The sequence below is a fragment of the Trachemys scripta genome, chromosome 11 (genome assembly GCF_013100865.1).
Source record: "Trachemys scripta elegans isolate TJP31775 chromosome 11, CAS_Tse_1.0, whole genome shotgun sequence".
Taxonomy (NCBI): domain Eukaryota; kingdom Metazoa; phylum Chordata; order Testudines; family Emydidae; genus Trachemys; species Trachemys scripta.
In genome coordinates, this window is record NC_048308.1 from 21,626,201 (window position 1) to 21,639,892 (window position 13,692).

Below are 13,692 nucleotides of genomic sequence, written 5' to 3' on the forward strand. Positions count from 1 at the left end.
CAATCATATTGCTAACAATATGTTTTCAGAACATCTCTGCCACATAGCCAAATAAAAATTGCATCTCTCTCTCTCTCTCTCTCTCTCTCTCTCTCTCACACACACACACGTGTACATAAGGGATAAAATCACCTTGGTAATTTTGCCGACAGAATTTCTAGATATTTTTTCCAACATCTTGGCAAAATTATGCATTTTAAAAAGACTGCAGGCATTCAAATGATTGTCAGTCATGCAAATAATCACTTACTTACACTGTATGAGTTTGGTCTGGATAAAGCAAATTACCATTTGAAAATAACTCAAAAAACACTCTGGGCTAAGAGCTTGCTTTATGAATCTTAGCTTGGCCACAATATTTCTTAACCTTTTTCTCTTCAATCTCCATTCATCTAGATTTCACTGTAATAATACAGTCTAAATTAATAAACTGTATTCAGTTGCCATGGGTGCATTCAACATTATTTAAAACATAATCTTGTAAAGAAATGGCAAATAGTGGATGCAGATAAAGCCCCCAAACCCAAGAACTTTATTCAAAGTTATGGAAAAGTTTATTTTAATGATCCTGTCTTTTATGATGATATTGGTTTTTGTCCAGACAGCATAATTATAACTCATTTCTAAATATAGTATTTAAATGAAAATTAAAATATATATCAGCAGGTTCTATTCATATAAATATGGAATGGATTTTTAAAAATGTGTTTTTCTAATAGGCATGTCAACAAACTATGAATTGTGTGTGCATACAGTTATGTGCACATGCATAATAATATTTATAGACATTGCTGAAATTCTAGCCTTTAGATTCAATTTCAAATGTAACATCTGTAATGTAAGAAAGCTGTCATTCCTCAGAAAGACAAGATTCAATAACAATTACAATTATTAATTAAAAATAATGTATATTAAAAGTTAATGGAATCTGTAACAATATATTTATTATGCCTGCATACCCAAGGTCAGGCACTCATAGTGGGATTTTTAAAAATACTTAAAGGATTTAGGAGCAGAAATCCCATTGAAAATGCCCTAATTTTCAAAGGTGCTAAGCACCCACTGCTCTCAATGGCACTCCAGAAAATCAGGCCACAGTGATGTAAGTGCTTAAATTTGGGTTCAAAGGCTTAACTTTAGGCATCCATGTTTACAAATCTTGGTGTAGTGCTTTAGAATCCTGCTATCCTTTCTAAGCCTTAAAACAAATCTATACATGTTAACAAAATTTGCTAACCTAGTCTTAGTGTTAAATGATTCTTCCTTAGAGAAACCTTCCACAAATAGACAAATCCTTTGAAATTATTTGTAATGTGCTAGCTGGTCCATGTTGAAGGTTTAAGGTGTGAATATTTAAACAGAATGAAACTTGAAATAAAATCAAACCCCAAACTCCTGCATAGCCATTTAAGTTTCATTACACTGTTTCCCATCCTTATCAGCAAAAATGCAGAACCCCCTTCATGTTATTTTTAGGACCATAGTACAGTTTTGCAAACTGATTATCTCTAGCTAGAGTAAGCCCCATTGAAGCAAAGCTCCTGTTGAGGAGGAGAGTTCCTTCTGATAGAAAAAAAACAATTGTGTTAGGTTTAATCAGAAGTTAAAAGAATCTACATTATGTTCCCTTTGAGCCACATAACACAACCCTTTGCTAATTTCAAGATGGGTTCTGCAGTAAGGGTAATAAAAAATGTCCTTTGTACTAACTGAGGTAGAGTGAAGAGCTACTATAACTGCAGTTAACACCAAAATTATGCAAGTCTGATCTACATTAATGAAGTACTTTTCACCTACCTGTAAGCAATAAAACACAGAGGTGGGGAAGGGAAATCCCACTACAGCATACCTAAGAAAATATAGTTTCTCAATCACAGATTAATCACTGTCACTATTCTCTGGAATTTTTTTTTCTCCTTCTCAACACAAACACTTATATAGGTTTGAATAAAGAGAGTAGATGGCTTTTCCAAATAAAACAACCTAATAAATTACCATTGGTGAATTATCTAGTCAAATAATGTCTTCTATCTTTGCCAAAAATAAGTAGTTCCTCCTTAACATCAAACTATCCTTCTATGACACGTACTAACTATTGACCTGCTTGGCAAACCTCCTATTGATTTCATTGGTGCAGTATCAGGTCCTAATGTGAGTACCATTAGGTTATTGAAATACTTTTGTAAATGAATGGATTTTGCAGCACAGTGACATAGAACCAAATTCCCTAATTAACAATGCTTGAACTAATCAGTTAAAATTTAGCAGCAAGGGCTATCAGTTTAGATAGATTTGAAAGAAGTTATGACATAATATGGAGAATGGAGTCAAATGTACTGACCTGCTCACATCAGGAAACCTGACTGGAAAGTGAAGAACTTGGCACTTTGGTCTGATTATTTTTTCCAGATCTTTAGGCCTGTGGTCAGGAATCAGCTTCAGAAATTTTCCGATAGATGTAAGAAATGACTCCATATTGAAAGCAGAGTTGAACACCACAATATCAGCAACCAAACTGTAAAATATAGCTAGAATTAATGCAATGTTCTTTAAGAAAAATCAGAATTACTTTAAAGCCAGATTAATGTAGAATAAATATTGTGACACTAACTGGCAAAGCAAGTAATCCAAATTAAAGGTTGGGATTCCATCATATCAGATGAATAAGAGAAAGTGTCAGCCTTAGTTTAAATTTACTGGCTTCTGTCCATATGTTTAATCTTTTAAACATTATTTAACAATTTTTATTAAAACCATCTTTTAAAAATTGAATTATAAATGTTTATTATTATTAAATTTAAGGATCACAGCCATTCTGATATTTTGAGAAAATCCACTTTTATACGTGGGTCAATTTTTACTCATTAGATTGTAAGAATACTTTTGCTGCTATTAGCACTTATCATGAAAAAATACATTAAACAAACTATAGTAGAATCCCCCACAACCCTTTTTGCCCCTGAATAGTTCAGAGACATCTACTGAGACACATAACCTACCTTTGGTTAACCAAGATTTTCAGTTAACTGGAACACAGATAAATAAATGTCACCCTGATTCAAAATATTTGATATCTTGGAAATTTTTATAAAACAATAAACATATAAAAAGTCATAACATTATAGATTAATCAATCACGTATATATTTTAAAAAAATAATTAAGATGTAATTTTGGTACATTAGCAGAAGATAGGACATGACACCAGAAAACATTTTGTCCCTGAATGTTATCAGTAGAACCAATATTTTTGCAATTTTGTTAAATTATGTGTGTGTGATTTCCTTGCTAAGGTTTTCAGTCTGGAGAAAAGGAAAAAGTATCAAACAATGAAAAATTGGGAAGTTTATCTGGAAGTGCTGACACAATCTTAACTATATTGGCACAAATGTAATATTATAACAAAGTTAAATATTAATATAAAAATTAAGTTTATGGCTAGTAGATTTTCTCAGTATGTCATATTGTAATACTGACCTATAGGCCCTAAGATACATTGAGGACATGTGTTCATAAGTCACTGGACTGGTGAAAAGTATATTTGAAGTGAAAACCTGTCATTCATCCTCACAACTCACACTGCTGTCTGGCCAAGAAAGAAAATGGACAATGCTCATAAAAGCAGAAGGAGTCAGCAGGAAAAGTGAGGAAACATTTGAGAGAGAAATAATCCTTTTTAACTAGACTATTAGAGTTGAACTACTTTTTAAACTCTCCCATTCCTCTCCACCTATGACTTTTTGCCATTTGTTTTTCTCAAGTTAAAACAACTAGTGAGTCAGCCCACCTCTTTGAATAGACTTATAATAGACATTCAAAACAAAAACTTTTCCCCATTATATAATAAAGGCCTGCAAATTTGTATCTCTGCTTGTTTTGTACATTAAAAATACTAGGTCTTATCTACTCTGGTTTTTGCTGGAGGTTTTAAGTGTGACTGGCAAACTGGAGGTATCCTATCATCACAAGAAACTGAAAAAAGCAACAAAGTGCCCTGTGACACCTTATAGATTAACAGAAGTATTGGAGCATAAGCTTTCATGGGTGAATACCCACTTTGTCAGACGCATGTGGTAGAAATTTCCAGAGGCAGGTATAAATATGCAGGCCAGAATCCTCAGGATTAAACAAAGACTGTGAATGGCTAGCCAACTACCAAAGCAGTTTCTCCTCCCTTGGTTTTCACACCTCAACTGCTAGAAAAGGGCCTCATCCTTCCTGACTGAACTGCCCTCGTTATCTCCTGACTGATTCTGGCCTGCATATTTATACCCACCTCTGGAAATTTCCACCACATGCGTCTGACGAAGTGGGTATTCACTCATGAAAACTTATGCTCCAATAAGCTGTTAGTCTATAAGGTGCTATATTGTTGCTTTTTACAGATCCAGACTAACACGGGTACCCCTCTGATAAGAAACTGAAACCTGAGCAACTAAAAGGGAAGGAATATTAGTCATACTATTTAAACTTTGTCAACACCTATGTAACAAACTCCTGACAAACACTTGGGAGAAAAGCTCTCTTTCATAAAGATTAACACCACAAAACAGACTTGAGAAAGCTCCCAGCCCAGTTATCTTGTCCTCCAAGAAGTCTTTGAACAAAAACAGAAGACAAGACTTAGCGTTCCTGATATTTCTAAGATTAAAAAAAAAGAAACAGAAAAAAACCTTAAAATATTAAAAACTTCAGACCTTCTCAAATATAATATAGAAGGGGGAAAAAACCCACAACATTATTTTTCCTTTACAGGTGACTGCTAATAGACAGAAACAATGCAGTTAAAATATAAACAAGATTTGTTCTCTTTTACCATTAATAAATGTCCTCTTGCAGAGCCAAAAAAATGTTCAAAGTATGTACATTATGCATTTACATTTATGTACAGAGGCAACTCTAGACTAAAGAAAACATGGAAGCAAGCATTCTTAGAGGTATTTTCCTAATTAAGAAAAAGGTCCTGTAATATAAAAACTCAGAAAAATACAGCATTTACAATACTGAAAGAAGTTAAAATACTTCTTTTTTAAATATTTCCTTTTTCAGCTTCACCACCCAACACCATAGTTTTAGATCATTAAATTTCAAAATGGCTGCTACTGTTTTCAAAATACATTTCAAGTACTGTACAGCCATTTCACTACATTTTCACAGCATTGCTTCTTAATAACTGAAGCATCTTGAAAATGCAAAGACAGAAACAGATCTAGAAAATGCTCTTGTATATATGAAGATTATCATTTGGGAAATCTGAATATTAACTGGCTCATTTTACAAAGATGCCAATATTTTATATGTATTTTAAAATATTCAATCTATGCTTCTAATAAGTCTCCTAATTACAAATAGGTGAGATATAGATCAACCAAATGAATTTATTTCAATTCAAACCAATTCAGCTTTGCAGATTCACTTAGGTTTGTGCAGTGTCTAATCACAAAGCTTTTCAGTGTGCTGTTATTAACTTCTTTCATTAACTTAGATTCAGGAAATACATTTGTTTTAAGTAACAATAAAGGACCACAGCCTTTAAAACGTCTGGGTATTTTAGCACTGTACAATTTCTGAATACCAAAAAAAAAAAAAGAAATTAAGGATTTATCTGATATGTTTACTGCTCTCATTCCTTTAAGACAAACAAACAAAACTGATGCATTATGTTTTAATTTTTGTTTATTCCCCTGAAAACTCCTATTTTAATTCAGATGGATGCATTAAAATCTATAGCTCAGCAAGAGCTGATTAACTGCCTCTCTGCTAAATGTACTTGAGCTACCGCATCTTGTTTGCGATGAATAGGTATGAATTGAAAATTAGCACAATTTACAGGTGTAGCATGGTAGTCCTTTAGCACACAGGTAGACTTGAACAATAGCTTGAGATGAGGATTACTTTACTTGTTTCTGCCAAAGCACTTGACTTAGCACCTCCTTGGGACTGTATATATTTGTATCTCAGTTTGTAACAGTGTTGTTGTTTAAGTAGCGCAGGACTCCTCAGGTTTAAAAATGCTTAAAAGATGACATTAAATAACACATAATGGTATGAGAAACACCTACCATGAAAGAATCTGGTTGTATCCATATTGGAAATCTCTTTCCTGGCACTTCTGTACAGGATATGTCAACTGGTTCTCATGGAAGTAAAGGACCTTTTTCAATTTACCAAAGTCAGGCCGAAGGGCAATAAGTTCAGTCAGGTTAAGCACTGAGCTTGCAAAGAGGATCCTAAGAAACAAGGAAAGTAGTGTTTACTGTCTGTGAGCATGCTCAAAAGGGCCACCCTTTACCCTTCCTCTCTGCCTACCCCTCACAAGAAATACATAACCCCTATAGGGACACATCAATAGCTAAGCCTTAATACCATGTAGCAGCATTCTAAGTTTTGATCTCTTAAAAAGCAGCTGCTAAGAACTCAACTAGAAAAGCATTGAATCTCATTGGTCTTCTCAGCTCAGTTACAGAGAAATGCAAAATAAAAAAGCTGGATGGATTTTATTGAAAAAGGCAAGAAAAGCTGTATCTGAAGGACAAATGGAACAAAGATAAGGCTGACTGGGGAATACTCTGCTTGCCAGTTTCATTACACTTTACTTCTTTATGCAACCAACTACTGAAATTCAATATATGAGCAGGAATGGCACATGTTCATGTTATGACATAAACCTTTTTGATTTATGCAGTATACTTATCTGGTGTGGTCGTTTTCTCGCTCTCTCCATCTCTTTTCCCATTTTTATTAAGCATCCTACATAACATTTTTTGTTGTTTTGTTCCCTGCTCCCCAATACTGCCATAGTACAGTTACCATTTTATAGTCCATAAAATTGTTCATATCCTTCAAATTATATATAACTCAAGCCCAAAGAAAATTAGCACACTGATTTCTTGCCCTTGATATAACTTAACAATCAATCAGAAAGTTAACTTACCTAAATGAGTAGTGTGAAATTCTGGTCCTACTGAAGTCAAAGGCTAACCTCAGTTTGACTTAATGGGGCCAGGATTTCACCCATAGTATATAAGCTGATATCTAATGTTTTCTGGTAGCAGAATCTTGATGTATACCACCATTCTGTGTGGACCACATATCTGTAGATATTTGTACGTATTCTAAATTCCTCAGCACCATGGCAAATATTTGAAATCAAGTATTTATTTCAAATAAAACATTAAGCTTTCATATACGATTATAGACACACTATGTTCCTCACTAATTTGCCAGTCCATCCTTCATTCTAATGATGCAAACACAATGTTTGGTTAAAGAGTTTCTTTTCTGTAACCTTTGCCAATTTTCCCTTAAAAAAAAAGAAAAAAAAAAGCTGAATTAGTGTTAAAAAAAGTGCTAAATGGACATAGTGGAATGATAATCTTCTGTTTGCAGTGGTTAACTTACAAATTTTCCAATTGCCTGAGGTAACTAAATGTACCATAGCATTCCCAAGATATTCACTCTATTAATTGCAGGGGACTGCAGGCAGAACAGAGGTAACATCGGCTTGCAATGTCAAAAATTTGGCACATTTAATAGGCAACTTGAGAACCTATGGAATATATACAACATGAAAAGCAGCTCCTCCACCCAACCTCATCAACATGACTCAACCCTGACCTGGACGAATCACCCCTAGGGGTGTGAGAGAATCTACATGTCCATTAAATAACTGGCCTTTCTAATGAGATTGTAAATTAGAGTGCCAAATAAGATGGGTCCCACAAATCATTTGATATAAGTAATCAAATCCTTGTCTCAGGGAGCCACAATTTTTTCACTTCTAGTGACCTGGCCAGATTCAAACTTGAGGCGAAAAGGTTCCTACATGTGTTAGGCAATTTAGTGATCATAGAAAAAATACAATCCTTGACCTGAGGAGCTTATCATCATTTTAGACATGAGAGAATGAGTGACAGCAACAAACAGAAGTGAGGGGGGGAAGGATAAATAGTAAGATTACATGATTACCTGGATAAATTATAGGCTCATCTTAATGATGTCCCTGAACTCTTTTTTTTTCTTCTTATTAAACCTCTCTCTCTCACCCCTTTCCCAGGGTAGATGATGACAACCTTCTCATGGTCTGCCCTGCTATGTGTCAACGCACACCCAACGTCAACAAATCTGCATCTGAATGTCACTCAGTGAAATCTGAGATTGAACAGCAATGGAGATAATTACCCTGCAAAAAGTGATTTCTTTCAGAGCCACTTTAAGAGAACAGTAGGCTCAGCTCTATGAATTTGCCAACAGAATGTCGAAGGTATATCCCCATCTAAAAGATAATATAATCAATGCCATCACCCTTATAGTAAAAAAAAACCTCTCAAGAATCAGGCTGCCATATTGCTGGATACAATCTTGTCACCTCTCTCCATCATTCAAAACATAGCTTTTCCATACGTTATCAGATGGGGCATTAAAGATTATGATCCAATAGATGCCAGGACTAACACCAGACCTTTACTATCTCAATAAGAATTGGCAAGTTAACAGTAGCCAGGGGTAGGCAACCTATGGCCTGCGTGCCAAAGGCGGCTCGCAAGCTGATTTTCAGTGGCACTCACACTGCCCAGGTCCTGGCCACTGGTCCGGGGGGCTCTGCATTTTAATTACATTTTAAATGAAGCTTCTTAAACTTTTTAAAAACCTTGTTTACTTTATATACAACAATAGTTTAGTTATATATTATAGACTTATAGAAAGAGACCTTCTAAAAACACTAAAATGTATTATTGGCACGCAAAACCTTAAATTAGAGTGAATAAATGAAGACTCGGCACACCACTTCTGAAAGGCTGCCGACCCCTGCGGTAGCTAATGTGTATAAACCACTGAATACAGACCAGCCTTCTCCCACTTTATCCACAGTGTATTACTCTGTTATATACATCGGTGATTTCAATAGCCACTACACAATGTGGGGCTATAGTAGCAACGATACTCCAGATGAGGAACTTGCAGAATGGTAATCAAAAACATACATCTTCTCTTTGTTGTGAAAAACAGAGGCACTTTTTATTCTGTTTACTGGAACAGAAACTACTATCTAGACTTCTGTTTCCTCAACAACGATGAGTTCAGAATCCTTCAAAACATCTCTAGAACCGTTGTAGGCAATTTTTCAAATAGTCAACTTTGACTATTGAACTTCCAGCATTGGAACTGAACTCCCAGTAATCATGTCACTACCCAAACCGTGATGGAACTTTCAAAAGGAAAGCTGGCTGGGATTCATTGTAACAACTGAGGCCACCGTTGATGTTATTCAACCAGAGCCTGAAATCTGAAATTGTTTCACCCAGCTCATTCAAAGGGCCACAAGAAAAAACATCTCCCATAGTTATCAAAAAGGATACACCTGATGCTTGCAACCAGAAACATAAAGACTATTACCGGAACACCAAACATCTGATGCCATAAACACTGCAACATCCCTACCAGAGTCACCAAATTTAACCCTCCATCAAAGATGGATTGAAACAGTTGAATCTTTGGACGTTACTCACTGTAGTCATAACGTTTGGCTATTATTGCATCATCTTGGGTCTGCAGAAATGTAAAACCTTGAGGTCTTAGCTGATGTGATCACAAGAACACTTCTTATTAACTCAAAAGCACCAGGGGGTCAAGTCTATTAATGCAAAGTGCACAGAGAGTTACAACAGCTCACTGCCCCCCCCCCCCCCCGCATCACTGACTTTCACTATTGAGAAGATAAACAAGACCTTCTCACTTACAAAAGCTGGGAAAGATGCAAGACTTGATGGCATCCTTTTAGTATTTATTAAAAACCCTGTAGCCAAGGTACAGAAATGGGGGTAGCACTGTTCTCCTATATCATTCCACGGGGATTCTCCCCACAATCTATGACCATTGCCATTGCCAAGTCCAGGAATGTTACTGAATGAACAAGTTGGTTTCCAGCCAAGTCAAAGGTGCACTGGCCAAGTATTAGTCTTAGCAATGCACACTGAGGTGGGATTCCAGCAAAAATTCAAGATTGGGGCAGCTTTCTTTGACTTATAGGGGGTACCTATGGCACTGTATGGACAAATGCCCTTCTGAAAGCCAACAAAATTATCCCATATAATGCAATGATAAAATTCTTCTCAGAAGTTCTGACCAATCATACGTTTCATGTTTTCCTTGGTGACCAGATCAGCAGACCATGTACTCTCAATGATGGTTTACCATAGGGACCAGTCCTAGCACCAATCTTGGTTAACATCTATATTAGGGACCTTCATGGAAATTTGCTTATGCTGATGAGACTGTATGATTGTGCAGTCAGAACAATTTACTTATCATAAAACAATGACTTTACAACCAAGGAAGGATATTTCTTAAGCTGAAACTAAAATGAAAACCGCACCAAGTCTCTAATGTCAGCATTTCATTTAAGTAATCCAAAGGCTATGACAGAACAGCATGTGGACTTCTGTTGCCAATAGAAAAACACAATCCCAGCCTGAATTATCTTGGTGTGAAAATAGACCGAAGCCTCACATACCACTGGCACCTGACAAAATAAAGATTAATATAAACCTCATCCAGAAACAGACAGGAAAAACATGGGAAGCTGATGCAAAAACCCTATGAACCTCTTCACTGGTCCTTGTTTAATCTACTACAGATACTGCTCATCCATCCGGACACATAATTCCCACATGTCACTCATTGACTCTCATCTTACCACCACCATGAAAATCATTACATAAAAACATGAGAACATAAGAATGACCAGGCTGAGTCAGACCAATGGTCCATCAAGTACATAAAAGGTAGTTATAAGGAGGAGGGAGAAAAATTGTTCTTCTTATCCTCTGAGGACAGGACAAGAAGCAATGGACTTACATTGCAGCAAAGGAGGTTTAGGTTGGACATTAGAAAAAACTTCCTGACAGGGTGGTTAAGCACGGGAATAAATTGCCTAGGGAAGTTGTGGAATCTCCATCAGTATAGATTTTTAAGAGCAGGTTAGACAAACACCTGTCAGGAATGGTCTAGATCAGTGATGGGCATCCTGCGGACCACAGGCAGCCCATCAGGGAAATATGATTGCAGGCCGCGAGACATTTCGCTGAGGTTGACCATCTGCAGGCACGGCCCCCTGAAGCTCCCGGTGGCCGCGGTTTGCCATTCCCAACCAATGGGAGCTGCGGGAAGTGGTGGGCCACAGGGATGTGCTGGCTGCCTCTTCCCACAGCCTCCCATTGGCCGGGAACAGTGAACTGCAGCCACTGGGAGCTGCGGGGAGCAGTGCCTGCGGATGGTCAATGTCAGCAAAATGTCTTGCGGCCCGCAATCAGATTACCCTGATGGGCCACATGCGGCCCGCAGGTTGCCCACCACTGGTCTAGATAATATAGTCCTGCCATGAGTGCAGGGGACTGGACTAGATGACCTCACGAGGTCTCTTCCAGTCCTAATATTCTATGACTATAGCCCAGTATCCGATCTTCCAACAGTGGCCAGTGCCAGATGCTTCACAGGTGAGTGATCTATCCCCCTGTCATCTGGTCCTAATTCCTAGCAGTCAGAGGTTTTGGGACACCAAAAGCATGGGGTTGCATTCCTGACCATCTTGGCTAATTGCTATTGTGGATCTATCCTCAATGAACGTATCTAGTTATTTTTTGAACCCAGTTATTCTTGTGGCCTTCACAGCATCCCCTGGCAACGAGTCCCACAGGTTGACTGTGCTTTGTGTGAAGAAATACTTACTTATGTCAGTTTTAAACCTGTTGCCAATAAATTTCATTGTGTGACCTCTGGTTTGTGTTATGTGAAGAGGTAAACAACGCTTCCTTATTCACTTTCTCCACACCACTCATGATTTTATAGACTTCTATCATATCCCGTCCCTCAGCCATCACTTTTCCAACCTGAACAGTCCCAGTCTTTTTAATCTCCCCTCTTAAGGAAGCTTTTTAATCTCTCCTCATATGGAAGCTGTTCCATACCCTTAATAATTTCCATTGCCCTTCTCTGGACATTTTCCAATTCTATTATATCTTTATTGAGATGAGGTGACCAGAACTGTACAAAGTATTCAACATGTGGGGGTACTATCGATTTATATAGTGGCATTATGATATTTTCTGTCTAATTATCTACCCCTTTCCCAATGATTCCTGTTAGCTTTTTTGATTGCTGTTTCACATTGAGTGGATGTTTTCAGAGAATGATCTACAATGACTGCAAGATCTCTTTCCTGAATTGTAACAGCTAATTTAGACCTCATCATTTTGTATGTATGATTGGGATTATATTTTCCAGAGTATATTACTTTGCACTTATCAACATTGAATTTCATCTGTCATTTTCTTGCCCAGTCACCCAATTTTGTGAGATCCCTTTGTGATTCTTCGCAGTCTGCTTTGGACTGAGTAATTTTGTATCATCTGAAAACCTTGCCATCTCACTGTTTACCACCTTTCCCAGATCTTTTATGAACATGTTGAACAGCACTGGTCCCAGTACAGTTCTCTTGGGGACCCTGCTATTTACCTCTCCACTGTGAAAACTTACCATTTATTCCTACCGTTTGTTTCCTATCTTAATCCCTGAGAGGAACTTCCCTCTATCCCATCGCTCCTTACTTTGCTTAAAAGCCTTCAGTGAGGAACTTTGCTTTCTGCAAGTCCAAGTACACTATATCCACTCGATCACCCATGTCCACATGTTTGTTAACTCAAGGCGTAATTTTCCTGTACAAAAGCCATGTTGACTCTTTAAAAATCAGCATCACATTAGCGATTCACCAGTCATCTGATACAGAGGCTGTTTTCAGCAATAGGTTACATACCACAGTTAGAACTGCAATTTCATATTTGAGTTCTTTCAGAACTTTTGGGTGAATACCATCTGGTTCTGGTGAGTTATTGCTATTAAATTTATCAGTTTGTTCCAAAACCTCCTCTACAGACACCTCAATCTAGGACAATTCCTCGGATTTGTCACTTAAAAAGAATGGCTCAGGTGTAGGAATTTTCTGACATCACCTGCAGTGAAGACTGATTCAAAGTAAAATTACAGTAAATCACATGGTGCAGTAAAATCAACACCACAACCATAGCTTCCCATATTGGCACACATCCATCAACCCTAAATTCATCATGACAAGATAATTTTTCGGGAGTCCAATTGTATCCAAGCAAACAAAGATCTGCCAATACATGAAGATCTAAATAACAAGCCGAGATTCAAACTCCAATCTAGAAAACCTTTTTCGTTTGCACTGCAAGAGCTCAAAGAATCAGGGTTTTCCCTTGAAGATCAATGGCAAACAAAGTGGAAGGATGCCAACATTCCATATAAACGTCTCATCAGGGATCCAACTGAAGAACCCAATGGCTCGCCGCCTCCTCCCCCCCACTGAAACTATGGTCCACTTTGAACCACATTCACACATCACCTAGCAGATGTGCCTCTCTCTCCATAAATGGGGACTGAGACACAAATCCTATTTGCGACTGCAGAAACAGACTTCAAACTATGGAACATCTTGTCAACCAATGTTCCACATAATATCTTGGTGGAATCTCTGCCATCCAGTCTGCAACACCTGAAGCAATCAAACTGGATCATGAACTTAGACTTGAACATCTAACTTTGATGTTTTTAAGACATATAAAAGAAGATGACTTCTTTCCTTCTTATATGCTGAGCTGGAAAGAGAATTTGATTG

At 37.3% G+C, this 13,692-nt stretch overlaps 1 protein-coding gene across 6 annotated transcripts in view; it reads right to left on the minus strand.

The window, feature by feature from the left end:
• The window catches only part of GTDC1 (glycosyltransferase like domain containing 1), a 262,957-nt gene that overhangs the window by 121,402 nt on the left and 127,863 nt on the right, over positions 1–13,692 (minus strand). For all 6 annotated transcript variants that reach the window (XM_034785559.1, XM_034785558.1, XM_034785557.1 and 3 more), the window contains 2 exons: positions 6,062–6,229; positions 2,342–2,515 (listed from right to left, as the gene is read on the minus strand). In XM_034785559.1, the coding sequence (XP_034641450.1) occupies positions 2,342–2,515; positions 6,062–6,229 (342 nt within the window). The remainder of the gene's footprint in view (positions 1–2,341; positions 2,516–6,061; positions 6,230–13,692) is intronic.